Source organism: Toxoplasma gondii, chromosome VI, assembly GCF_000006565.2.
Source record: "Toxoplasma gondii ME49 chromosome VI, whole genome shotgun sequence".
In the NCBI taxonomy this organism is placed as follows: Eukaryota; Apicomplexa; class Conoidasida; order Eucoccidiorida; family Sarcocystidae; genus Toxoplasma; species Toxoplasma gondii.
Window position 1 is genome coordinate 3,027,052 of NC_031473.1, and position 22,939 is coordinate 3,049,990.

The 22,939-nt window shown below is 56.8% G+C and overlaps 2 protein-coding genes across 2 annotated transcripts; one reads left to right on the forward strand and one right to left on the reverse strand.

Moving 5' to 3' along the window:
* Positions 1–127: 127 nt before the first annotated feature.
* On the reverse strand, positions 128–11,043 carry TGME49_244120 (hypothetical protein). The gene is made up of 5 exons (XM_018780700.1): positions 9,615–11,043; positions 9,125–9,355; positions 7,051–8,368; positions 3,590–6,627; positions 128–3,149 (listed from the first exon to the last, which is right to left on the reverse strand). Exons 1-5 carry the CDS (start codon positions 9,690–9,692, stop codon positions 1,053–1,055), a joined length of 6,762 nt encoding a protein of 2,253 aa, XP_018637536.1. The 5' UTR covers positions 9,693–11,043; the 3' UTR covers positions 128–1,052.
* A 194-nt stretch (positions 11,044–11,237) lies between these two features.
* Positions 11,238–22,016, forward strand: TGME49_244130 (hypothetical protein). Its single transcript, XM_018780701.1, has 3 exons — positions 11,238–17,265; positions 17,699–18,248; positions 18,902–22,016. Exons 1-3 carry the CDS (start codon positions 13,024–13,026, stop codon positions 21,415–21,417), a joined length of 7,308 nt encoding a protein of 2,435 aa, XP_018637537.1. The 5' UTR covers positions 11,238–13,023; the 3' UTR covers positions 21,418–22,016.
* Positions 22,017–22,939: the final 923 nt, after the last annotated feature.

Here is a 22,939-nt window from a genome sequence, read left to right on the forward strand (position 1 = left end):
TTAACAAGAAAAGTTTGGAAAAACGTCTGACGCCACATACGAAGACATGGAGATACACTCAAAAATGCATATAGAAGTACATATATATATATATATATATTTATTTATTTAATTATTTATTTGAATGTGAGTGGGCAATAGTTCTTGCAGAAGCAGTATATCAGGGATTTGGAGAAGTGTATCGCTTGGACTTTCCAGTTTCGACACTGCATCAACAGCAACGAACAAAGCTGGTGCTTCTGTACTGTATAGAGTCACAGAGAAGACATCCTTTACTCACGCGAGAGGCTTCTTTCCTGCATTGGCATGTACGCGAACCGAGAAGGTCTGAGTGCTGACGAGCAGCCCCGAAGTCGTTATAGACATCCTTTGAACTTCCTTTGAAAAAGCGCGATGCAGGCAGTGAAAGGAGTTCTCAGTGAAAATATACCTGTCTTCGTGGCAGGCGGTTTCGCCCTCTGACGCGAGCCCAACACCCTCTCACGTCGCATGAACCCACGTTTTTGGAGTCTACTTTTTCTATTTTTTCTAGTTTTTCACAGCGTGTGTGCCTCCTCGTTCGGCGGACCTTCGACGTCCATTGGAACGGTTCTTTCACTTCCAAAAAAGAGAGACTCACGCTTTCTTGACACTCAAAACGAATCTTCGTGGACCTGCATGCGAGCGTCACCGTGAGCTGTTTCATATCGACTGCCCCCTCCCTCCACGCTCTCTTCTCCCTTCTTCTGCTTCCGTCTCCCCTCTCACAACAACTGCTCTGTCCGTTTTCCTTTTCGAGAGCAGAAAGGCGCCCTCACACTCGACACCCCGATGGGTCTCTTCTTCTCACTTTCTCTCACGAACATCCCACAAGCGCAGAAACGAGCGGCTCACACAGTGCGCGTCGTTGTACGGATGTCTCTGAGCTTTCAGAACCGGAAGCTGCGGCTGTGGAATCGACTTGAAAAGGGAGGCGAAACACACACCGAGAGAGACTCAGCGGCAGACCGAGACACAGAGAGAGAAACGAAGGCGACCCCCTGAGCGGAGACGTGATGAGAAGAGAACCTAGGTCACGCTGAAAGGTCTCCTTCTCCAGGGACATGACTGCGTTTTCTGTTTTTGCCCTGCTGGCATTTTTCAGAAGGCGGAGCATGCGGAACCTGCTCCTCAAAGGGGACGTCGACAGACGCAAAGTACGACGGACGGAGTCCACGCAAGGCTGCAGAGGAAAGAGAAGCTAGAGAGACACCTGAAGGGAGAGAACCAACAACATCTTCCTGACGAAAAATGGAAATATCAAATTTGTAGGACGGACGCGAGTACAGGCGCATTGGCGACGGCCGCGGCTGAGTGTCGATTCGACTTCCTGCAACTCTCGGCTTCTCCCGACCATCACGACGCGAATGACTTAGCCACGAGGGCGACCCCACACATCCGTCTCTCTCTCCTCGTTTCTCGCGGCTCTGCCCCGACGCCGACGCGAGCGGCGCGTGAGAAGAAGAGGGAGAAGAACAAGGGGACGAGGAAGACGGCGAAGAAGGAGAGGAGGAAGGAGAGGAAGGAGCGGAAGGAGAGGAAGGAGAGGAAGGAGAGGAAGAAGGAGATTGAGAGGCGATCTTCCGCCGCGCAGATAGTCGGGTGACTCTTGCAGGTCTGAGCTTGGAGGGCAGTGATCTTGTGAAGCGTTCCGAGGCGACGGCCTCTGTCACTTCCTGCGTCGTTTTTCGCGTTGCAACTCGCTTCGCCCTCTCCAGAGAAATAGCGGCGCGCCGTCGCCTGCACTCCTTTGTTTCTCTTTCATTTTTCATCTCTTCTTCCACCTCTTCGTCGTTCTCTTCTTGTCGCTGTGCTCGAGTTCGGGTGTGGCGTCTGCGGGGTGCCGCTCTTCTTCTTTGGTTTGTCGTCAAGTCGTCCTCGTTCTTCTCTGCTTCTTCTTTCGTCCGTTTAGAAGTTCGCGGCGCTCGGTGGGCTTCGGCCTCTAATCTCTCCTTCTTCTGGGTCATCCTTCCCTCCCGACGCTTCTTTTCTTCCTCGTCTCCACCTTTCTCTTCTTCACCTTTCTCTTCTACCTTCACCTCTCGCTCTCTTGATTCTCCGTTACGTTTCTCGACTTCCTCGTCGTTTCTGGTCTCTTTGGCGCGCGGTGTTCGACGTCGAGATCTGCATCGGTCCTCTTCTGTCTTCTCCGTCGCTTGTGGGATCGTCGACCGACGTCCAGGTCGTCCCCTCCTCATCGCGTCTTTTTCGACTTCCTCTTCCGTCTGCTCACCTTCCTTCTCTGTCAGTTCTTTCTCGCGCTTCTTCCTCCTCTGGCCTTCCATTCTCACCGACATCGAGGGCGATCGAGACGGCGACGCATGCGTTTGTGAGCGCGACTGCATACACGCCGTTGAGGCAGGCGAAGGCTGCCGAGAAGCAGAAGCAGCAATCGAAGAAGAAGCTCCAGGAAAGACCAGCCCCCTCCGAGTCGGGTGCCTCCCGTTGCGCCTCTCTTCTCTCGTTCTCTCGACTTCCTCGTCCACTCCTGACCTCCTCATCTTGCTCTTCTTCCTTTCTCTCTCTGCTTCCTTCTGCTCGTCTCTCGCTTCTTCTCTGTCCTTCTCGACATCGTCTTCTTCGTCTTCTTTTTCTTCTCTTCCTCTTCCTTCTTTGCTGCTTCCTCGGTGGTCTTTGGGAAAGGCTGGAGACAGCTGCCCGATTCGAGAACCGCTTGACCCGTCGCCAACTTGCATGCAGTTTGCGGTCTCTCCTTCTGTCCCTGTGCATGCATCTTCATGTTCTCCATGATGGTCTTCGTCTCCCCGCTCTCCACGCACACCCCGCTCGACAGGAACGCCTCTTCTTTTGGTCTTTCTGCCGCGTTTCCTCTGAGGTCCGGCCGAGCGCCTGGGGAGCTCCTGAGCTTCTTCGCCTCGCGGCGGCGGCTTCCCGCGTCGCCTCTCTCCTTCGCCCGGCGTGCTCTGCTCGCGCTCGGCTTCCTCGTCTTTCTCTTCTTCGTAGTTCTGCAGATCGGCCACCGCGTCGACAAGGACCTGGTCGCCGACCTCCACAGTCACTTCGTCGGGCATCAAGACGAAGGCCTTGTACCACACAGACGCTTGCTCGTCTGGAAACGCATGAGGAGTCGGCCCGCTTGTCACACATTCTGCAGTCCCCACACACAGACCCTGCATGCAAACCACCGCGCCAGGAGAACGAAATCCGGAGCGACAAATCGGCTGTTGATCGTCGGGGTGTCTTTGCATTTCTCTCCGCATTTCTCTCTTGCTCGAAACGCGTTTCTTTCATACCCTTCGCGGTCTCCGGCTGCGCGACGGAGCCTCGGAGATACAGAACAAACATGAAGCAAAAACGAGCCAGACCGACACCGAAGTTGGAACTCACAGGCACGATCGACGGCGGCGACTCCTCACAGGCGACTCCGCGAGACCAGATGCGACGCATGCATGTACCTTCGCTGTTGAAAACTCGAGCGAAAAACCAAGAAGGAAGAAGAAAGAATGCAAAAGAGGAACTCGGATACCAACGCGGCACACGTTCTCTCCACAGTTCGAAATCGACATCGACCTTCCACAAGGCGTCTTGAAACGAAGACCCCTTCACTCACCTTGACGAGTTCGACCTCGTTGGTAACGACGAGACCGGCCATCGCGCCGCGTTTCTCGACGACGAAGCGCAGGAGTCTTCGCTGCTGCATCTGGCATTCCATGTCTTCTTCCAGCAAAAGTTCCTCAAAAACGGGAGAGAGAAGCGGAACTCGACGCTGTTCGCCTTCCTCTCTCCCGGCGTCTCTGTGGGTCGCGCCCCGCTCTCTGCCTTGTAAGTCGTCGCGGCCAGTCGACGCGGAAAAACTCTGTCTTTCTTCCTGGGCACTCGCGCTCTCTCTCGCCTCTTCTGCAAGTCTGCTTTCTTCTTCTTTGGATCCCTCTTCGTTAAACCTCTCTCCTGGTGGTGTCTCTGCTCCAGATCTGGCTCCTCCTGGACTATCGTTCTTCGTCCTTGTCTCTCGGCGCAGCGGCGCCCCACCCTTCACCACGGTGCGGGCGTCGCCGTTGCGCCTCGTTTCGGCCTCGACTTTCGTCGGCTTCTCGCCTGCTTCTTTCGTCTCGCGCTTGCCTTCACCTGCGCCTGGTCCTGCCTCAACCTGAGAGGCCGCCTCAGCTGTCCCTCTGTCTCCTTGCTTGCGCGTTTTCTTCGAGCAGCTCTCGCCTGGCCCTGCGGCCGTCTCCGCGTCTCCGTCCAGCTGCACCGCCGCGGCATAGGGCGATCCGTAGAGGACGGTGACCTCCGACGCACCGGAGGCGAGCAGAAGCGCGAACTGTCGCAGGCCAATCGCCTGGATGATGCGCCGTCGAGGCGAAATACGACTGCGCTGCTTGTGAAGAAAGTGAGGAAAAGGAAAACTCGCAGATGTGGGGAACATGCAGGGCAGGATGAAAGACCTCGCCGCCAGCGGAATCGAACGCGGCCGGTGTGGACGAAGTTCATGCTGCAAAAGACGCACTACATCTGCAACTCCTTCGTTCCCCGCAAAGTCCCCAATGATCTCGTGAATGATCAACAGTCGCGCAAAGGGATCTGAGGCCGAAGGGGAGGAAGAAGGAGAAGCACAGGAAGAAGAAGGAGACAGAGGACGGACGGGGGAGACGGAGGACTCAGCTGTCGAAACGGCTACCACTGTGTCTTTGATCCGCTCGAGACGTCGCGCGTCGGAGACTTGGGAGTCCTTTGCTGTCTTTCCTCTCTTCCGCTTCCTGCCCGGGAGCTCCCGGTCCAGGGAAGATGACAGACTGTCTTCCTGTCCGTCCTTCTTGGCGTCCTTCTGTTCTCCCTTTCGGTCTCTTTCGTTTTCCTTATTAATACGTTGCTCCGGCGCCTTGACCTCTTCTCTCGCAAGGCCTTCTCCGTCTTTCCTCGAAGTCTCTGTGTCTCCCTGTTTTCCTTTTCCTCGAACTTTTGATTCTTCTCGAAAGTTCCCTTCTTTCCATGTGTTTTTTTCTGATGTCGCTTCGTCTCTTGAGCGCGGCTTCTGTCTTCGCGCGGGGAGAGGCAGCGCCGCGAATTGCTCGGCCAACTGAGCTCGCGTCACATCGCTGCTGTAGGCATGCAACACAGAAACTTGCTTGTCAAATCCGAAGAGCTGGACGAACCGTGAGGCTGAAGAAGCACTGTGTTTATCCGCCTCCAAAGCAACCACCCGACGAGCGCCTGCCCTTGCTGCATTCACCGCTAACAGTGCATACGGTCCTGTCCCGATTTCGAGAACATCCGGTCCGTCTTCGTCTTCTTCTTCGTCTTTTTCTTCGTCTTCTCTCCCTGCTTCTTCTTCCTGTTCCTCCAACTCTTTCGCTTCCTCTTCTTCTCCTTCGGTCTCGCCTTCTTCGCCTTCCCCTGTCGCTCTCGCTCCCGTTTCGGACTCTGCCTTGTTGGCAGTTTCCTCCTTTCTTCTCTTTCTCGCCTTTCCCACACTCTCTTTCTCTTTCTCCTCCCCAGAGTCCCCTCCTCTCCTTGCGTCTCCTCGATCTCGCCGCGCCGCTTCTGTCTCTGCCTTCTTTTTCTCCTCCTCGTCTCTCTGCTTCGCTGCTTTCTCCGCCTCTCTGTCTCCGTTTCGCTCGTGGCGGTCTGCTGAGCGCTTGCAGGTCTTCTCCAGGCTCGGCGGAGCACCCAGTTTCTTCTTCTTTCTGCGCTCTGAGCAGACGATGTCGATCGCTTGTTGATATTTCCCTACTCGGTAGACGTCGTGAATCATGCTCGAATGGTTCGACGCCTTGAAGCGCGAGGTGATCGAGAAGCAGTTCGGCTTGTCGGTGGGCAAAACCATTTGCTGCATGATCCGCATGCGCAGCAGAGCCGCGATCTTCGGAGCCAAAGGAGACACCGGAGAGACTGGAGTCACCTGGGCATCAGTCGAGAGACTGACCGTCTGCTGGGCTATCTCTTTGTCCTCTCTTCGTGCTTGCTCCTTTGGATCGTTGTGAGTGGCGGCGTCTCTGGCCTCGCCGGAGAATGCCTGTCTGCAGTCTGGCATCTGCCTTCTGTGTAAAGCACCCCACTCTGTCTCCGCGACCGCGCTTGAGGCCGGCGAGTCTCGTTCTCTCTGCGCGGTTCCTTGCTGTCTCCGACATTCATCAACCGCCTTCTCCGGCGCATGCAGAAAACATCCGTCTGTCGGTCTCTCGCCTCGGCTTGTCTCTCGGAACGCGAGAGAAGCAGCGACGCTCGGATGTACGCGCAGGGACTCGTCGCTCCGCGATCGCTCGTGACTTTGCTCTTTCTCTCGACACCCTCGCAACAAAGCGAGGTAGGCCAGCAACTCCTTCTCTATGTCGCTCGCGGGGCGCAGCAAGTCCGAGGCGAGAGACGCAGGAGACACATGAGGAGACGCTGGAGAATGCGGAGACACAGAGACAGAAGACTCCTGCCGGAAGGAGACCGGAGGGCGACGCGAGTCCGCGGTCCACGGAGAAGAGCTGAGGCGCGAAGCCAGCGCGTCCCTGCAAGCTCCGTGAGTTCCAGCGAAAAAGGCCTCGCGAGGAGACACGTGAGGAAACGGCTGCGAGGGACAGGAGACAGGGAAGCAGGGACGGAAGCGAGTGCGGGAGGACAAGGTGTGGGGAGGAGACGACGAGGGAGCTCTCGACAAATCTGCAGCGAGAGAGACCGAAACAGAGAACAGGAGAGACAGCGACAGAGAGGAATGAGGAAGACGAAGAAAAAGAGGGTACAGGGGGGAGGCCCACAAAGGAACAAACGAAAGATGGGCGACGACAGCCATGCAAAGTTACATGAAGAGTGCATGACTCGAGAGGCACACGAGAACAGAAAATGTCTGTTTACTCTCCAGAAATTCGCGTCTTTGCGTTCTGCTTTGCGTCTCTGTCGTCTCCTCTTCCTATCGCTTCCAGCATGTCATTCTCTCCCCTTTTTCTACTCGCTTTCCTTGCCTCTTCGTCTCTGCCTGCACACTCCGCGTCGTTCTCCCTTCAGTATCTGGAAGTCCTGCCCTGACGCGCTCGCCCATTTTCTGTGATCATGTCCGCGGTGCTTCCTTCTTCTCAATTAGCTTACCTCCTTCTCGACTGATGTCCGTTTCTGTCTTCACACCTGTAGTGTTGCCTCCTGCCGATATGGCCCGCCTCCAGGCCGAAGTGTCTCCGCCGCGAGGAGACAGTCTCTCCCCACACAGGCGCTCCCTTGGTAGGTGGAGTCCTGGCAGCAGAGAGGACGCCCCGTCTGAATCTTCTGTCTCCATGCGCTCGCGCTGCAAGCATCGTCTCCAGAGCACCTCCTCGCCTCGCTCGCCTCCCAGGGAGGGCATGCCTCCCGTTCTCCGCTGAGAGGAGAAAGGAGAGAAATGGGAGGGAGTCCCCTCCTTTCCCGCCTCTCTTTCTCTCGAGAACGCTCGTCCTTCTCCATCTCCTCCATTTCCTCCATCTCCCTTCGGAAACCGCTGGGAGTTGATTGACACCCGTTCCCCGTCAGCGAGCTCCCGAGCGACGACGGCCGCGAGTGCGTTCACAGGCACCCGGGCGAGAGAGGAAAAAAACGAAGAAGAGAGAGGTGGAGAAGAAGAGGAAGAATCTTTTAGCGACTGCATGCGAGTCCACAGAAACTCGAGACAGGCGCGGCGAGTCCGGTCTTCTGCTTCCTCACGACTCTGCAGGTGTCGAGTCTCCTTAGTCTCGCCGCAACGGCCTGGCCTCGGCGACGGCAGGAGACTTCCTGCCGACTTCTGGCGGGCAAACGAGACTTGGGGAGAATCGAGGGACTCATGCGACGGCGAGCAGCGCAGACGCTCGCTGTCTGCAGAGGCTAAGGCGTCGTTGAGCGTCCGGAGCAAAGCAGCCGCGACGGCGCGACCGCCTTCGGGATCCCGTGACTCCCGACAGAGCTCTGGCTGTCGGCCTGCGAAGGAAGCGAAGGCGAGACGCTTTTCTCGCGCAAGACACGGAAGGTGAGGCTCTCGAGGTCTCTCGAAATCTCCAACCAACTGCGGTCGCGGACTGCCAAGGGACGCAGTGAGGCCTCCACCTTCCTTCTCGCTTTTGCAGGCAAAAAGCCTTCCAGGCATCTCAGCTGCGCGGCGAAGCGAAGAACATGGAGCGGGATTCTCTTCCACGCTTGCTCTCTCTCGTGCTCTGTCTCCTTCTGCTCCTCTGTCTCCGTCAGTGTGTCTTTGCGCGGGGAGCGAGGCAGCGGTGAGCGAAACCGGCGAGGCGCCAGGAGGCCGACGACGCTGTGCGGCAGCCGCGACGCTGTCGGGAGCCGTGTGGAGACGCGTTTCGCTGCATGCGCCAGCAGTCGACAGCCAGCTGGCGGCAGAGAAGGCCGCGGGGCTCGAGGGCAGGCGAAACGACGGAGACAGCTGCTGTGAGGAGTCTCCTTCCTGCCAGCAAGAAGACAAAGAACGGGGGGATGTTCCGCACACTCGAGACGAGACACCGAAACGGACATGGAAAGAGACAAAACTTGGCAGGCCTCCTCTGTGCGGCATCTACAGCAACCATTCGGTATACATACATATAAATATACATACATATATACACACACATATATATATATATATGTATGTATATGTCTATAGGTATGTATGAAGCTGAATAAGAAGCAGGCTGCAGAGGTACATTTGGAGAACTAAGAAACATTTTTTGGACGTCCACGCAAGCAAACGGCACGAGATGGAGTTCTCGATCGAGGCATGAGGAGGAGAAACCGCGTGAGACGGGATGGCACAGAAGAGCACAAGGAGATGCACGCGTTTTCTCTCTCTCTCCCTCTGCGCGCATGTCATCGTAACTCTCTTCTCGCGTTGCGTCCTCACATCTGTTTTTTTTTCTTTGGATCTGCTTCACTGTTTTTCTTTTCGCGTGGTGCATGTGGACCTTTTATAGGGCCTCGGGTGGAGTTTTAACTCTTCCAATGTGCCTCGTCGTTTGGTCGTTCTACTGTTTTCCCTCGACTCCTTGGGATTCTGAGTTCCTTTGACTTCTCTCACCTCCCTGAATGTTTTCTCCCTCTGTCCGTTTGTGTCGCCGTCCGTCCCCAGCTGCTCCGGTCTCAGGTGTGGAGCGTTTCGCGAGCGTTCTTTTCACCCGACTCCTTCAACTGACGTTCCCCCTCCGAAACTTCAAAAGCTGCCTACCTCCTTTTCGGACCGGGCCTCAACCTTGGGGCGCTTCAGTCTGTTCCAGCGGCGCTCCTCGCCGCCAGTGTCGTGGAGAGTGACGACTTGGCCTCTCCAGTCCTCCTCTCTAGTAGCGCAGGAGCGCCGGTCGACGGACTCCCAGAAACTTTTGTCGCACGAGAACGAAGTCGCGGCGAACGCCTCGGCAGTCCCAGACGGACACCGGCGCCACCGTTCGCATTTTTCGCACTGCATGCAGCAAACAAACGAGAGCAAATGCGTTGGAGTCGGAGCTGTTCAGGGCAGAGCCGCTTCGAAGCGGCGAGAGTGCGAGCAGGAGACGCATGCCGAGGTACAGCAGCTATAAGCGGCGTCCAGCAAAACGTGGAGATACTCAGAAAAGCAGGAAGGCGAAGAAATGCAGACACACTTGCAGCCACTGGCAGTGGAACCAAAGAAAGCAACAGGCAGTTGAGTTCATGAAGCGTCTCGCTCGTGGACGGTGTACCTGCATCCACTCATCGTAGCAGAGGCCGTGCGACGCAGCTGGCCCCGCTTTCTCCTCGCCACAAGCAGCCATCTGCATCGTGTCTTGTTCTCTCTAGGCTTCGATTCTTTGTCTTTCCTCTGTCTTATGTTGTTCTTGTCTCTCTCTTCTCCTCTTTCCCTCCGCCTTCGTCTGCTTCTCGCGCTCCACTCTCTTCCGCGATTCCTCTCTTCCTCTGCGTCTCGCCTTCCGACGAATGGGCGTTCTGCTGGCTGCCTCGCGCTTTTCTCTTCCCCGTTTAGCGCACGAAGCGGAGCCGCGCGAGGGTGAGGAGACAGGCGTCTCCTCCGCGTCTGCTACGGACGGCAGCGGACGCGCGGCTCGACTCTGTAGAAGAAGGGGAAGAAGAGAGCCACCGGGGCAGAGGCGGTGAGGGGAGGAGACAGGCGAGAGAAGGAGACGCGAGCTTCTCCCCACCCAGCGCTCGAAGAGAGAGACAAGTCATTTCAAGAAGAGATGGCAGACACACACGAGAGCCCCCGGGCCGAGCGAACGACGTCGCATGCATACAGTTTCCAGCAGCACAGATCGACGAAGGACTGCAGGGGAAGAGGGTGTGGAGAAACGAGCAGAGACCACAGAGGGGGGAGGACGCAGAGGGGAGGAACGAAAAAGAGAAAGTGCAGAGAAGAGGAGACAAAGATGAAGCATGAAGAAAGACAAGAAGGAAGGCCGCGACGCCCGAGACGCTGAGAAGCTGCTTGTCTCCCTCTCTCTCTCTCTCGCTGAAACCTCACGGTGAACGGAACGAGCGGGAGAAGACACAGACGCGGAGAGAAGAGACGGAAGAGAGAGAAGAGAGAGAAGAGGAAGGGGAACGGAGGCGAATGAGCGGGAGAACGACTAGCAAGAAGAGAAAAGAGAAGAAGAAGATGGAGAAGATGGAGAAGGAGGAGGAAGACGAGGGTGGCGACGGAGAGGGCGGAAGAAAGCGGCGCGACTAAGGCGGTGTCTCCACTCGAGGATTCCTGAAGTCGCTAGAGAGGGAGAAGAGGTAATTAAAAAGGGGAGAGAACGAAGGAAAAACAAAGAAGACACAGAAGCGTCGCTAGTGTGTCTCACACACAGTCACTCGTCAAGAAGAGCTCTACAGCGTGGATCATCGCGAGGCAAACATGAGAGCTGGGGCGGTGTGTGAGAATCGACTTCCTCCTCCCTAGCTTCGACGAAACGTTCTCTGGTAGAAGCGCGTTTGAATGACCGTTCTTTCCTCGACCTCTTCTCCTTAAGCGCGTTCACTCTTTCCTTTCCTCTCGCCTTCTCGCCTTCTCGTCTTTTCGCTTTCTCGTCTTTTTGCTTTCTCGTCTTTTCGCTTTCTCGTCTCCTCGTCTCCTCGTCTTCTCGCCCTGCTGCTCACTCGTGTCTCTCTCCGAGCAAGCGCGCCTGGCTCTGTATGTGGAGATGGAGCTCTCCCGCTGGCAAATCGATTTTCTCTCGTTGCTGAACAGCGTCGCGTCCACCGGGCCTCCGACTATACGCCGACTCCAAGTTGTTTCGCTCACGTCTCGCCTCGCTGCAGGGCAACCACCTTACGCGCGCGGCGGTTTCTCTCTCTGTTTTCCTTCCACTTTTTTTCGTCGCCTTTTCGAGTTTTCTGCTTCATTTGGCCTGGCGCGTCGGCTTTTTTCTCCTCGGGGTCGCGCCTCCTCTGCAGTTCAGAGTCTTCTCTCGCTTCCCGCCCTCCTCTCGCCTCTGTGTGTCTTCTCGTCTTCTTCGCGCGTCCACGCGCCGAGCGCTTGCGCGCGCGCACTCGCGTCTGAGAGAGGGCAGCAAACATCCGGCAGCGAGAGTTCTCTGGAGACCTTCTTCTTCAGTTTCCTGAGGCCAGCCAGAGAGAAAGAAGTCGCGCGCTGGAGGGAGGAACAGGACGCCCAGGCGCTCCACACCCGAGGGCGCGACAGAAAAGAAGACATGCGGACGCACTGCTGAGACCCCAGCTCGCTTGCTCGGTGTCTTTCGGTGCTTCGCCTTGCGCGATTCTTCCCTTCGCCTTCTCTTTTTCGCCTTTCCAAGGCTCGTCCACGCTGTCCAGGGTGCCTGGGAAATCCCACCGAAGAGTTCGCGGGCAGAACCGCTCCCTCACTGTCAATCCACGAAGCACACAAGAAAGGTGGAACTCGATTCGCGTTGCCTCCAGTTCGAAACCTCAAAAACACAACTGTTTCTCCAATGCGCTCTCTCGCGAGGCGCCCTCCGTCTTCGTCCTCGTCCGCGTTTTCTCAGGGCGTCCTCCAGATCCACTTTCGTCGCCACTCTCGTTTCCGCTGAATCGGTCGTCTGCCGCGACAGCGGCGAAAGACGCTGCTCTGCGTCTGTCTGCCTCTTAACTGCGCGAAGAGCAGAAACAAAACGCAAAGCCAGTGGCTTGATTTCTTCTTGCTCCTCTCCGGGTCTCCTCATCCCGTCGGTCTCGCGTTGTTTCCTCTCCACGCTGGTGTCTGTTTTCCTCGTTCTCGTCGCCTCCCGTTACTCTCTTGTCTTCGCCATTTTCGGCCTTCTTTTCTCTTGTCTTGCTCGCTCCTCTTTTATTTCGTCTCCCTCTTTGCTTCGCCGTCCTTCTCGTCTGCCTCGCCTTGCCGTCGGCCGTAGCAGGTTCCTCGAGCCGCCGCTCCAGTACTTGCATTTTCTGCGCCGACGAGCATGAGCAGTCCTTCCAACAAGAAAGGACTGGCCCTGCAGCGGGTGTTCGTACACTTCAGTTTCCCTCTTGGCGGCTCTAAGTCTCTCCAGTGAATCTGTGAACATTTCGCTTGTTGTCTCTCCGCGGTCTCGCGAGGCTCATGCCAGAGGGCGCACCTAGGGGCGAGAAAAGAAGTTTTCCTCGTCGGAGAAGGGAAGGGATCGACCTGCTTGATTGCGAGAACCATATATCGCCGAACTCAGTTCGATCTCGTTCGTTTTTTCCTCGACGCGCAGAGCCTCTGACGCACACGCTGGGCGTCCTCAATTCGAGTGACCCATCGAGTCCTGCGCGTTCTCGTTTCTGTCAAAAAACTCCAAATTTCAACAGATTCGTCTTAGTCTGTTCCCCCGGCTGCATGCGCCTTCTGTTTCAGTCTTCGCAAAAAACTCCGGTTATTTCCATCTCGCATCTGTTGCTCTCTCTTCCCTCTCCGTAAATACTGATTTCAGGGGTCTCTCCTGTTCTGCTTCCCGAGTGTCTTGCCGATTCTCGGCGTCTTTGATCGTTTCTCTTCGCCTCGGTCTCTCGTCTTCCCCATTTTTGTTCGACTTATCCTTGTTTTCTTCTTCTCCTCTTCTCGTCTGCTTTTCCTCTTCTTCCTCTTCTCTCCCTCCGTGTGCTTCTTTTCTGTCTTTCTCAGCTGTGCTGTTTCAGGGTGTTTCCGCGTTTCTTGATCTTTGTCGAGAGATGTCTCCTTCCTCTTCTGAACCTTGCTGTTTTTCCCCAGAGCCTCCTGTGAGTCCGATCGGAGAGGCAGAAAGCTCCTCTGTCGGTGCTTCTCCTCTCCATCTGCCTTCTTCTCACGCCCCGATACTTGCCAGCTCCTGTTCTCCGTCTCCTGGTCCACTCACTCCGCTCTCAGCTTCTTCCTCTTCTTCCGAGCCGCTCGGTTCCGGTTTGCGCAGACGCTGGGGAGAGCCTGAGTTTCCTGCTGGAGAGGAGAGACACGGGGAGGAGAGAAAGGGAAACGCGGAGGAAGCAGAACAGCGTCTCGAGTCTCGTCGTGGAAGATGGCGGGAGGAAAGCCAGAGAAGAGGCGTCTTCGCCGTCTTCGGCTTCCGCGAGACGGCAGCCGAAGACAGTGGGGAGAGACTCCTGTCAGACCAACGTGGAGCAGCTGTCTCCACCTCCGAGGCCTCCGAGGGACTGCCTCTGAAGATGGAGAAGGAAAACGCATGGAGTCCGGGCAACGACGCGACCTGCGAAAGGGAGTTCTCTTTGCTCGGGGAACCGCAACGCGCGCCGGTGGCTTCTGAAGAGACTCCTTCGTCGCCAGCCAAGACGAAGAAGCGCGACTGTGACAAGGCCGGCGAGAAGCTCAACGGAGACAGCGAAGAAGACGAGAACGGTGGCTGTTTCGTTGAGGATGGCGACAGAAAGGAGTGTGCCGCCCCGCTAGCGAGAAGGCGACGGGAAACAAAGGCTTCAGAATCGAGAGACAGAGAAACAGGGAAGCAACATGGTGGCGGCAGCAGCTCTGTCGAGGGCGAGTCTCACGCTCCCTTCACTTCTTTTCTCTTGGCGGCGCCGAGCGAGTGTCTCGACTGCCTGTTTTCCTTCCTCGACTTCTCGTCTTTCTTCTCGGTCTTCGCAACGAATACGGTCTCCTTCTCCATCTTTTCCTCGCCCTCCCTGCTTCCTCAGACTTGGAGACGCTTTGCCCTTGACAGGAAGCTCTCCTTCGCGTCAGTCCCGGTCTCTCCTTCTTGGCTAGCGAGTCCGCTCTTCTCTGCAGACGCGCGTCCTCACCTGCTGCAGATCGAGACGCAGAGACGTCCGCTGCCCGCGACCCAACCGGCGAGCACCGTGGAGCCGGAACAGACGGAGGAGGCGCAGAAGAAAGAGCAGGGAGGAACGAGACTACCTTCGCTCACTCTGCCATGCTGTCTGAGTCGCGGAGACTTCCTGCGACTCGGACAAACGAATCGCCGCTGGCGCCTTGGCTTCTTTTCGCGGGAACAACGCATTTCTGTCTTCTCCCCGGAGCCTCTGGAGAAGGCGCAAGTGGTTGCCTGTCCTCCACTCTTTTCTTCGGGAGAACTGGCTTTCTCGGCCTCACCTCCCTTTCCGCCTATGTCTCTGCTTCCAGCTTCTCTGGCTCACGAGCTGTCAGCCATACGCCGCGGTGGCTCTGCCGCGCTTGCGGCGACCGTCAGAATGCCTCGAAGCCTTTCAAGAGAGGCGCTCTGCCCTCTCCTCACCGTCTCCTCCAGCCGGATATACACCGTAGACCTCGGACCCAAGAAGGCGGCTCCGGGAAGCGCGGCCGCGGGGAGCAAAAGCCAAGTCTGCGCAGCAGCAGGGGAGTTGCGCCTCCTCACGCTCCCTGCCTCGATGCCGCTGCTGTCGCCTTTCCCGCTGCTCTCGGGTGGAGGCGCCATCCGCGTTCTTCACCGCGCTGCTTCTTTGGCCTCACGAGAGTCTTCGTCGAGCTCGAGCGCCGCACACGAGGACAAGGCGGCGGTACGAGCACCTGAAGAAGAGAGCGAGGGAACTGCTGCAGCGTTTCGAGGTCTCGGCATCGCAGAGAAACAGCGAAGAAAGAGGAGTCGGGCGCGTCGTCCGCCGCATGTAGCCTGGGTGGCCTGTTTGGAGCATCCTCTCTGCTGGCAAACGCCGAGACCGGGGAGAAAACGAGAGGATGTAAGACGCCGGGGCACCGCATCTTTGTCCTCCTCGCCGGTGCTGCGTCCGTCTTCTCCTTTTCTCGGACCTTCTTCTCCATTTCTCGGACCTTCTTCTCCTTTTCTCGGACCTTCTTCTCCATTTCTCGGACCTTCTTCTCCTTACCACAGAGAGTCCTCTTCTCCGTTCCTTGGGCCTTCCTCTCCTGGACTCGGTCCCTCTTCTCCTTTGTTGCAGCCTTCGTCTTTTTCTCCTCAACAGGACGAGCAGATCAGGAGACGCGAGCCACAATCGGCGGCAGGCGAGAAGGACATCGCGCGGGGGAGCGGAAGATTCAGAAACGAAGGCGAGGCGGCTGCGCCCACTGCACCGGCCTCTGCTTCTTCTCTCTCCTCCTCTGCTCCGACGCATCTTCTGTGTCTCACGCTACAGCACATTGACCTTCTTGCTCCGGCCTCTGTCCGCGAGGAAAGACCAGTCGACCTGACAGGTTTCAACTCCGAAACAGCAAACCACGACTGTGCCTCATGTGACTCGGCATCCACACACTCTCTCTCATCCAGTCCTTCGTCTTTATCTTCGTCTGTTCCGTCGTCTTCGCCATCTGCTTGCTCGCACTCTTCTTCCTCTTCTCTGCTCGGTGAGGAAGGCAAAAGTTCTGCGAGCTGCGGAAAGCCATGCCGGTCAGAGTTCGAGTCGCAGGCGGCAGGGAAGGATGGTGCATGCGTCGCTGAAAAAAGGAAGGAGACAGATTCGGAGAAGGCGCGCAGAGACGAGGAGACGTCGGAACTGTCTGAAGGCGGCTCGCCTCAACGCGCGAAAGCCTCCAAAGGTCTTCCCCCGCAAGCTACTCCTGCGACCTACCGTCTCCACCCTGTGGCTCTCTGCTCCTTGCGTCGGCAGCATCATGCCTCAGGGCCTCAAGTCCTCCACCCTCACGCGATTGCCTGCTGCGCTTTGCGAGATGAAGAAACGTTGACCATTGCCGCGTCGCTGGTCTGGAAGCGCAATACCTCGACACCAGCTCAGCGTTTCTCCACCTCCAGCCGACAGGCTGCCTCCTCTTCTTCCGCTTCTTCCTCTTCTTCATTCTCTGGAGCGTCTGGCCTTGGTGCAGGGAGAGAGACGCGGCCTGGCGAGGCTTCGGCGTCAGGTTCGGCGCCGCATGCATGCGGGAGGGCGGACAGCGCTGGCGAGAAGCGCGAAGGATTGCCCAGAGGCAGGAGTGTAGAGTTTGTGTTGGGGAGCGCGAGTGGCTTGGGAAGCGGCCCCCCGCCTGTCTCTTTTGTCTCCGTCATTGCCGCCGGAACATCTTCAGGCGCCATCTACGCGACAGCCCCTCCTCCCTGTCTCGTCCAGGCATGCACTTGTTCTCAAGATCGCTCTTTTGCTTCTTTCGAGTCTGGGTCTTTCCCCCGGACTCGCTCTCCTCAGTCTTCTCTCTCTCGAAATCCCTCCTCCTCTTCTTCCTCTTCATCTTCTCCCGTTGGAAGAAGCCAGAGAGAAGCTGCGTTGTTTGCAGCGGCGGAGGCGAGTCGCGGCTCTCCTTTGCAGTTCGTCGGGCGCATCTCTTCTGTGGCTGTTCATTCCAGTTCTTCCGGACCAGCTGACTTCCTCCACGTCGTTGCAGGAACGCCGTGGTGCTGTCCAGTGTTGCCTTCTCTCCCCGCGCCGAGCAGAAGCCTCGCGAGTTCGCCTTCTTCGTCGCCGCGGCTTGTGCCAGCTGCTGCCTCACCTTGTCTGTCGCCGCCGACGACGTCTCCTGTCTCTCCATGTTCCACTCCGCCTTTGCGGCCCTCGAAGACGCCGGAGACGCTTGCCTGGCACCTGAGGAATTGGCGAGACTCCGCGACGCCTGGCAAGGGATGGTCGCTTCCCCAGGTCGAGACGAACCACTGTCAGTCTCTCTCTTCCACACCCTGCGCCTGGACGGGAGAAAGCTCGAGGAGCGGAGACGCTCTGGACAGTGCGTCGGGGACTCTCGCAGTCGCGCTGTGGCTCTTCGCTGGTGCGAGCAAAGGAGGAGGAGTGAAAATCTTTCGCTGGAACTGGGAGTGCTCGAGAGGCCGAGACGCTGAGGGAGACGTGGAGCAAGGAGAGGAAGCTGTCGCGCGGAAACAGCGAACCGATGACGCCGGCGAACCGAGGGCAGACAACAGGTGCAGGCGGTGTACGTACACCGGAAAGTGGGAATGCATGTATACCATGGCTGGCCAATTCGACCTCCTCACCGTGGATCTCCAGTGGGGCGTTTTTGCCCTGTCGACGCCTGTGGACTCGAAGATTCTTTTTCTCTCCTTCCGAGTACGTTTTCCAGGAGCGCGTAGTGTAGGGGAGAACCGGTCTGCAGGGCCGCGCAGAGAAAGCGAGAAGTCTGTGAATAGGTCAAACCTTGGGACGGGCAAGGGGATAAACTTACAAAGGTGAGAGAGAGGGCGCTGCTGGGGCCAACTGCTCGCAGAAGCAGGGGCGTCGATTTCTCCGTCTTTCCAGAGTGGGCAGAGAGTTGTTTCTTATCGAGAGTGTGGAAGAGTCTCTGGACGTATTGTTTGTTTAGAAAAAGGTAGCGGCCTTTCTCATCGAGTGAAAAACATGTGGACCAAGATGTCTCCAGTCGCCCTCAGAGAGAACTGAGCAATGAGTTCATGTCTTGTCCCTCGATTCGTGATTTCGGTCTCGCCCATCCGCCGCAGTTTTTTCTGTTTCCGCTTCGCTTTGTCCCCGCTTCTCTCTTCAGAACCTCTTGTCTCACACACAAGTCAGCTTCTCTTCTCCCGGCCTTGCGAATACGCCCTCGGCTTCTTCTCCAGGCTCTTCTTTCTCCCCTGGGTCGCACCCCAGCGCCTCTTCTGCCTCTTCTCTCTCTTCTCCCTCTTTCTGCGGTGGCGCGTCTTTCGCTTCTCTTGCCCAGCCTTCTGGTTCGGCGCCTGCTCACGGCTCTTCGACGTCGCTGTGGAGTTCGGCCGCTGCGGCTTTCGCAACTGCGCGCGTCGCTCCTCCAGGGGGATTTCCCGCGCGGGTGCGGCCGGACTTCGCGACCTCGCCGCTTATGTGCCCAGCTGCAGGAGCCGTTGGAAAGATCTTCGTCGCGAGTCCTCCAACTTGTCTGGTCGCTCTCGGCGGCGGCCGGTGGGCGGCGGCCGTTGGTCGAGCTCTGCGCCTCTTCCAGGTTCACTACGAGGAAGAAAAACGCGAAGCGAAAGGTCGTCCTGGTCGAGGCGGAGGCGCGGGAGATCGTGCAGAGCGAAGGCGTCGCGCCGGCAGCGCCTCCGAGAGCCGTGGATCCGGTGAGACCAGAATGACGCAGCAAAAAAAAGAAGGGCAAAGGTTCGTTCGGTCCGCGCAGGCGAAGGGGGCGACAATGAAGAAGACGTTGAGTGTGTGAACAGGAGGATGAACCGACTCGAGAAGAGAGTCGCCAGAGTTGGTGGGTGGTTCAGGACACAAAAGAGACCTCTTCATATGGGTGCAAGCGTGGATCTTTTCATCGAGCGAAAGAGATAGGAGCGAGGGGAGAAAAACAAGTGCAGTGACTGGAAAGATAGGTCCTGCACCCCCGCTCCAATGTCAGGCTTGCTTTCACATCTTCCTACGATAGCTGCTGCTTTGTTCGCAAACCGGTGGAGGGGGGGGGGGAAGGCCGAGGAAGAGAGGCGCTCTCTGGTGAGTTCTTTCTGAGTTCTCCAGACGAAAAAAAGTGAAGTCGACAGCAGGGGAACGTCGGGGGTCTAGGGACGATCACCGGACTGTAGTAGAGTCTCTTTAATTCTCTGTCTCAGTGTGTTCCCTCCCTGTGTTTCGTCCTTTGCTCAAGGTCGCAGTCTTGACCCCAGCGGCACGTAGCCTTTTCTTTCTCCGTTCCCCAAAAAGTTGAGTTTCCAATCCCCGTTCGTCGCTTCTGTTTCTGTGTTCCCTGCTGTCTGTCTTCTCCGTCCGACAGATTCCTCGTTCTTCGCTGGCTCCCCTCCCTCTCCTCAAGTCTCGCCGCCGTCTCTGCGCTGCTCGTCGCTGTGCGTGCTCAGTGGACACAACGCTCGAATTTATCGCTTGGCTTTCGACGGATGTCGGCGCCTCGTTTCCGTGGATCTCTCTGAAGTTCTGATTGTCTGGGATGCCCTCCGACAGCGGAAGCTTCTGGGCGTCGACCTGAAAGTCAGGCACACACCCCTGACCGCCTCTCACCTCGCCTCGCTCTCGGCGCTTCTCCCGCGACCGGCGGCTCACTCCACTCGCCAAGAGTCTCCGGCGAGAGGCCCCGCGGGCCTCACCGGTGCGGACTGCGCGGCCTTGTCTCTCGCAGCTCAACAGGCGAAGAAGCTTCCCAGCGGAGCTTTCTTCGGAGAAACTTCGGCCGCAGGCCTCGCCTCGTCCGCGTCCGGGACCCTCGCGGTGGTCGCCGCTGCATGCGCCGCCTCCGAAGGACGCGTGATGGGCCTCGCGCGCGCCGGAGCCAAGCCGCGGCGCCTCGCTCCACACAAGCGCCTGGGCGCGAAGAAGAAACTGTTTCGCGGAGACGAAGCGGACGACCAGTTTTGGGTTGCGCAGAGTGCGGCGCGACTGCTGGCGAAGGAGAATGTGACGCAGTGGTGTCGAAAAGTGAAGAGAAAAGTCGAGTGGTGGACTGGCGGGGCAAACGCATGCAGAGACGGCGAGGTCGCGGGCCAGCTCGCGGGGAAGTGTGGGGCCGAGACCGACAGCGAGTTCGAAGAAGAGGAAGAAGAAGAAGAAGAGACGTTTTCGCGGAGCGCAGGTGGAGACTCGACAAGGGGAGACAGCGCCCTCATGGAGGCGCTCAGGCTGCAGATGGAGTGCGACCTGTTGAATCGAGGCCGACGCAGAGAAGACGAAGAAGAAAGCAGTTGCGGTCTCGATTCGGACAGATCGGCAGATGCTCGCGTCGGAGGCGCGGCCCCCGGCTCGCTTCACAAGGGGACTCGCTCCTCGCTCTCCGCTTCCCCACACCTCACCCACGGCGGAGGAGACTGTCTCCTCGCCTCTAACCGCCGTCTGCCAATTACGCAATCCAGCTGGATGCTGGAGACTCACTCGTCGCCGGCTTCTCCCTTCCAGCCGCCGTCGCGCGCGCCGGAGTCTCCTCCGGCGCTGAAGGAGGCGCCAAGGACTTTCTCGCCTCCAGCTTGTTCGGACAGCTATTCGGCACACTTTCCTCCGCTGGCTCTGCCGCCTCTTGCGCCCGCGTTTGGGCCTTCTTCGAGCCGAGAAAAGACACAGCCTGAAGAGGAGAAGGCGAAGAGAGTTGAGCCGCGGGATCCTTCGACGACGCAGCCAAGCGAAGCCGTGGCGACATCTGGAGGCCTTCACGCGGCTTCGGAGTGTGGGGTCCGAGAGCCGGTGTCTCCGCTGTCTCCGCAGCTCTCCTCGCGCTTGCCACGAGACGTTCCGGAGAGCGAGGCGACGGGTGTGGGGAAGAGCGAAGAGACACAGCAGCCGGGGGAGAAGCGAAAGAAGACATTTGCAGAAGCAGCAGCCCTCGCGAAAGGCGAAGGAGACCTCTGTCGGCGCGTCTCGCCTGCTGTCTCTGCCGGACAGGCTGCGGTGAACTCTGCGCATGCGGTGGCCTCTGAACTGTTCTGTCAAATGCTCGAGCACGACTCGGCCGAAGTCCTCAAGTCTGCTGCGGTGGCGCTCGGGATGTCTGTCGACGAGCTGTACGTACAGCAGATGATGGAGCTGCAGAGACTCGAGCAGAACAAGAAGCTCCGAGCCGTGGAGTCTCGTTCTGCGCCGAACGAAGAGGAAAGCGCATGCAACGTGGTGATGGCCGAGAAGCAGCGGCAGGCGGAAGGAGGACAAGAGCGAGAAGAAGACGAAGAAGAAGAGGCAAAGAAGCGACATGAAGAGAAAACGAACGTCGCGATAAAAGAGAAAAGTCTCCAGGAGAAATCGACCGCGGAGGTCCGACGTCACGACACATCCACGTCGGTAAACAGACCCCCATCTTCTTCTTCTTCATCTTCTTCATCATCTTCTTCTTCGTCTTCATCATCTTCTTCTTCCTCGTCTTCTTCTTCATCTTCATCATCTTCTTCGTCTTCTTCATCTTCTTCTTCTTCCTCGTCTTCTTCTTCTTCCTCGTCTTCTTCTTCCTCGTCTTCTTCTTCGTCTTCGTCTTCTTCTTCCTCGTCTTGTTCTTCGTCGGGGGCGGCTGCTGGCGTTCCTGGAGAGGGCCAGAGTCCCTCGGCGGTGGCGGAGTGTCTCCTTTCGTCGCTGAACGGCTTGGCTGGCGTTCCGCGGCTCGGGGGCCTCCTCGGACGGAAGGGCGTGGTGTGGAGACAGGGACCCAACAGCCAGGCGCGACATATTGCGGCGGTGTGTGTGGGGGAGAGACACTTGGCGCTGCTCTACCGCGAACTGAAAATATGGCAAGTTTGGCATTTCGACGACTTCGCAGCTGAGGAATATGCGGCCGGAAACGCGGAACCTGGCGACCTCTAGCGACGCCCGCAGAGACGACTCGAAGGTCCGGGGTGTACGTCCACACCCGCCTGTCTCCGCCTGAGCAGCCCCGCATGGCGCCCGGTGAAGCTGCGAGTGCATGCATTCAAAGACTCGCCTTTGCGATTTGCCGTTCGACTTGCAGAGTCCTGCGTTTTGCGCATGATGCATATGTGGACACTGAGACAGAAGAAAACGCGTATATGGTATATATGCATGCATGTCTGTGTATACAATATGTTTGCATATTTGAATGTGGGTCAGAGTCCCAGAATGAAGAGAAAGCTTGTCTCGCCGACGCACAGAGAAGCTGGAACCTCTCTCTCCCTAATGTTTCGCGATTCTCGGCGTCCGCGACAGAGCTGTTTGCGCGCTTCTGTGGTCGAAATTTCAGCTTCTTTCTGCTTGCTCCGTCGGCGCCAGAGACGCATGCAGCACCTAGGGGACACCGTGTCGCTCTTTGTCTCTGATACGAAGTCGCCTTCCCGCGCAAATGTCCCGTTCAAATGCTGCCTCCAGAAACCGCCCTCCCAAGATCATGTGGTTTGTGAATGTGTATATTCATATTCATTTGCTTGCTACTACACGCAGGCTTACGCATATATATATATATATATATATATATATATATATATATATATATATATGTAATATATATATATATATGTATATATATATGTATATATATATATATATGTATATGTACGCATGTATATCTATGCAAATGTATATAAATGTATATATATATATTTGAAATTTTGTGCATTTTCCATCGGTCACAAGCAAAAGTTTGTGAACATGTTCGTTGGAGAGACACTGTCGATGTGGGGAGCAGAGAGAGGAAAACCGAGAAGACTGAGAACAATAAAACGAACGACAGACAGGCGTTTGTTTGTGAAGATTTGATGAGTGCGTCTTTTTTGTGAAAACAAATGGGACTAGGAAGTTCCAGTTTCCTTCAAGAACGCAGGCGTGTGACGATTTTGTGGTAGGTCCAGGGCGTCGCATGCGCTCCTCCTTTCCATGCGTCGCATGCCGTTTTTCGTGGTGTCGCCCTCTCGGATCGTGCAGAAAGCCGGGGAGGAGTGATCGCTCTTTAAACTCTCCGTTCCTGTAGCTGAAAATATAAATGCGAAGACCACTATCTTCGACGGCGTTCGAAAAAGGTATCACGTTTGAGAGTGTGTGGGCAAAGGTGGAGGTTCTTGTACATAAGCCTGTCGATGTGCACGCGTTTGTTGCTCGTTTTATGGTGAAGATTGTTTTTTTTTTCGGGAGAAAGGAAATCCTTTCGTGAACGTCTGACATATAGTGCGTCAAATGTCAGTTGAAAAACATTTATCGCATTTAAAGATTCCTCGCCTCAAATAGTTAAAGCTTGGAGAAGGATCGTGGAAGTCTTTCTCCTCTCCCTGACTTTGAAAATCCTCTATCTTGATTCTGTCTGCGCTTCAATCTGCTCCCATTCTCTTCTCGAGTCTGTTCTCCCGTTAAGCTGTGTTTACTCTGCGTCCCGACATCT

What these genes read in the sequence shown, in the direction of transcription:
- TGME49_244130 (XM_018780701.1), top strand. Translation starts at nt 13,024, where the DNA reads ATGTCTCCTTCCTCTTCTGAACCTTGCTGTTTTTCCCCAGAGCCTCCT. An exon ending in TTCTTTTTCTCTCCTTCCGA is followed by an intron (nt 17,266 to 17,698) that starts GTACGTTTTCCA and finishes TTCTCTCTTCAG; the next exon opens with AACCTCTTGTCTCACACACA. An exon ending in CTCCGAGAGCCGTGGATCCG is followed by an intron (nt 18,249 to 18,901) that starts GTGAGACCAGAA and finishes TCCGTCCGACAG; the next exon opens with ATTCCTCGTTCTTCGCTGGC.
- TGME49_244120 (XM_018780700.1), bottom strand. Translation starts at nt 9,692, where the DNA reads ATGCAGATGGCTGCTTGTGGCGAGGAGAAAGCGGGGCCAGCTGCGTCG. An exon ending in GCTACGATGAGTGGATGCAG is followed by an intron (nt 9,356 to 9,614) that starts GTACACCGTCCA and finishes TGCTGCATGCAG; the next exon opens with TGCGAAAAATGCGAACGGTG. An exon ending in ACGAGGTCGAACTCGTCAAG is followed by an intron (nt 3,150 to 3,589) that starts GTGAGTGAAGGG and finishes GTTTGCATGCAG; the next exon opens with GGTCTGTGTGTGGGGACTGC.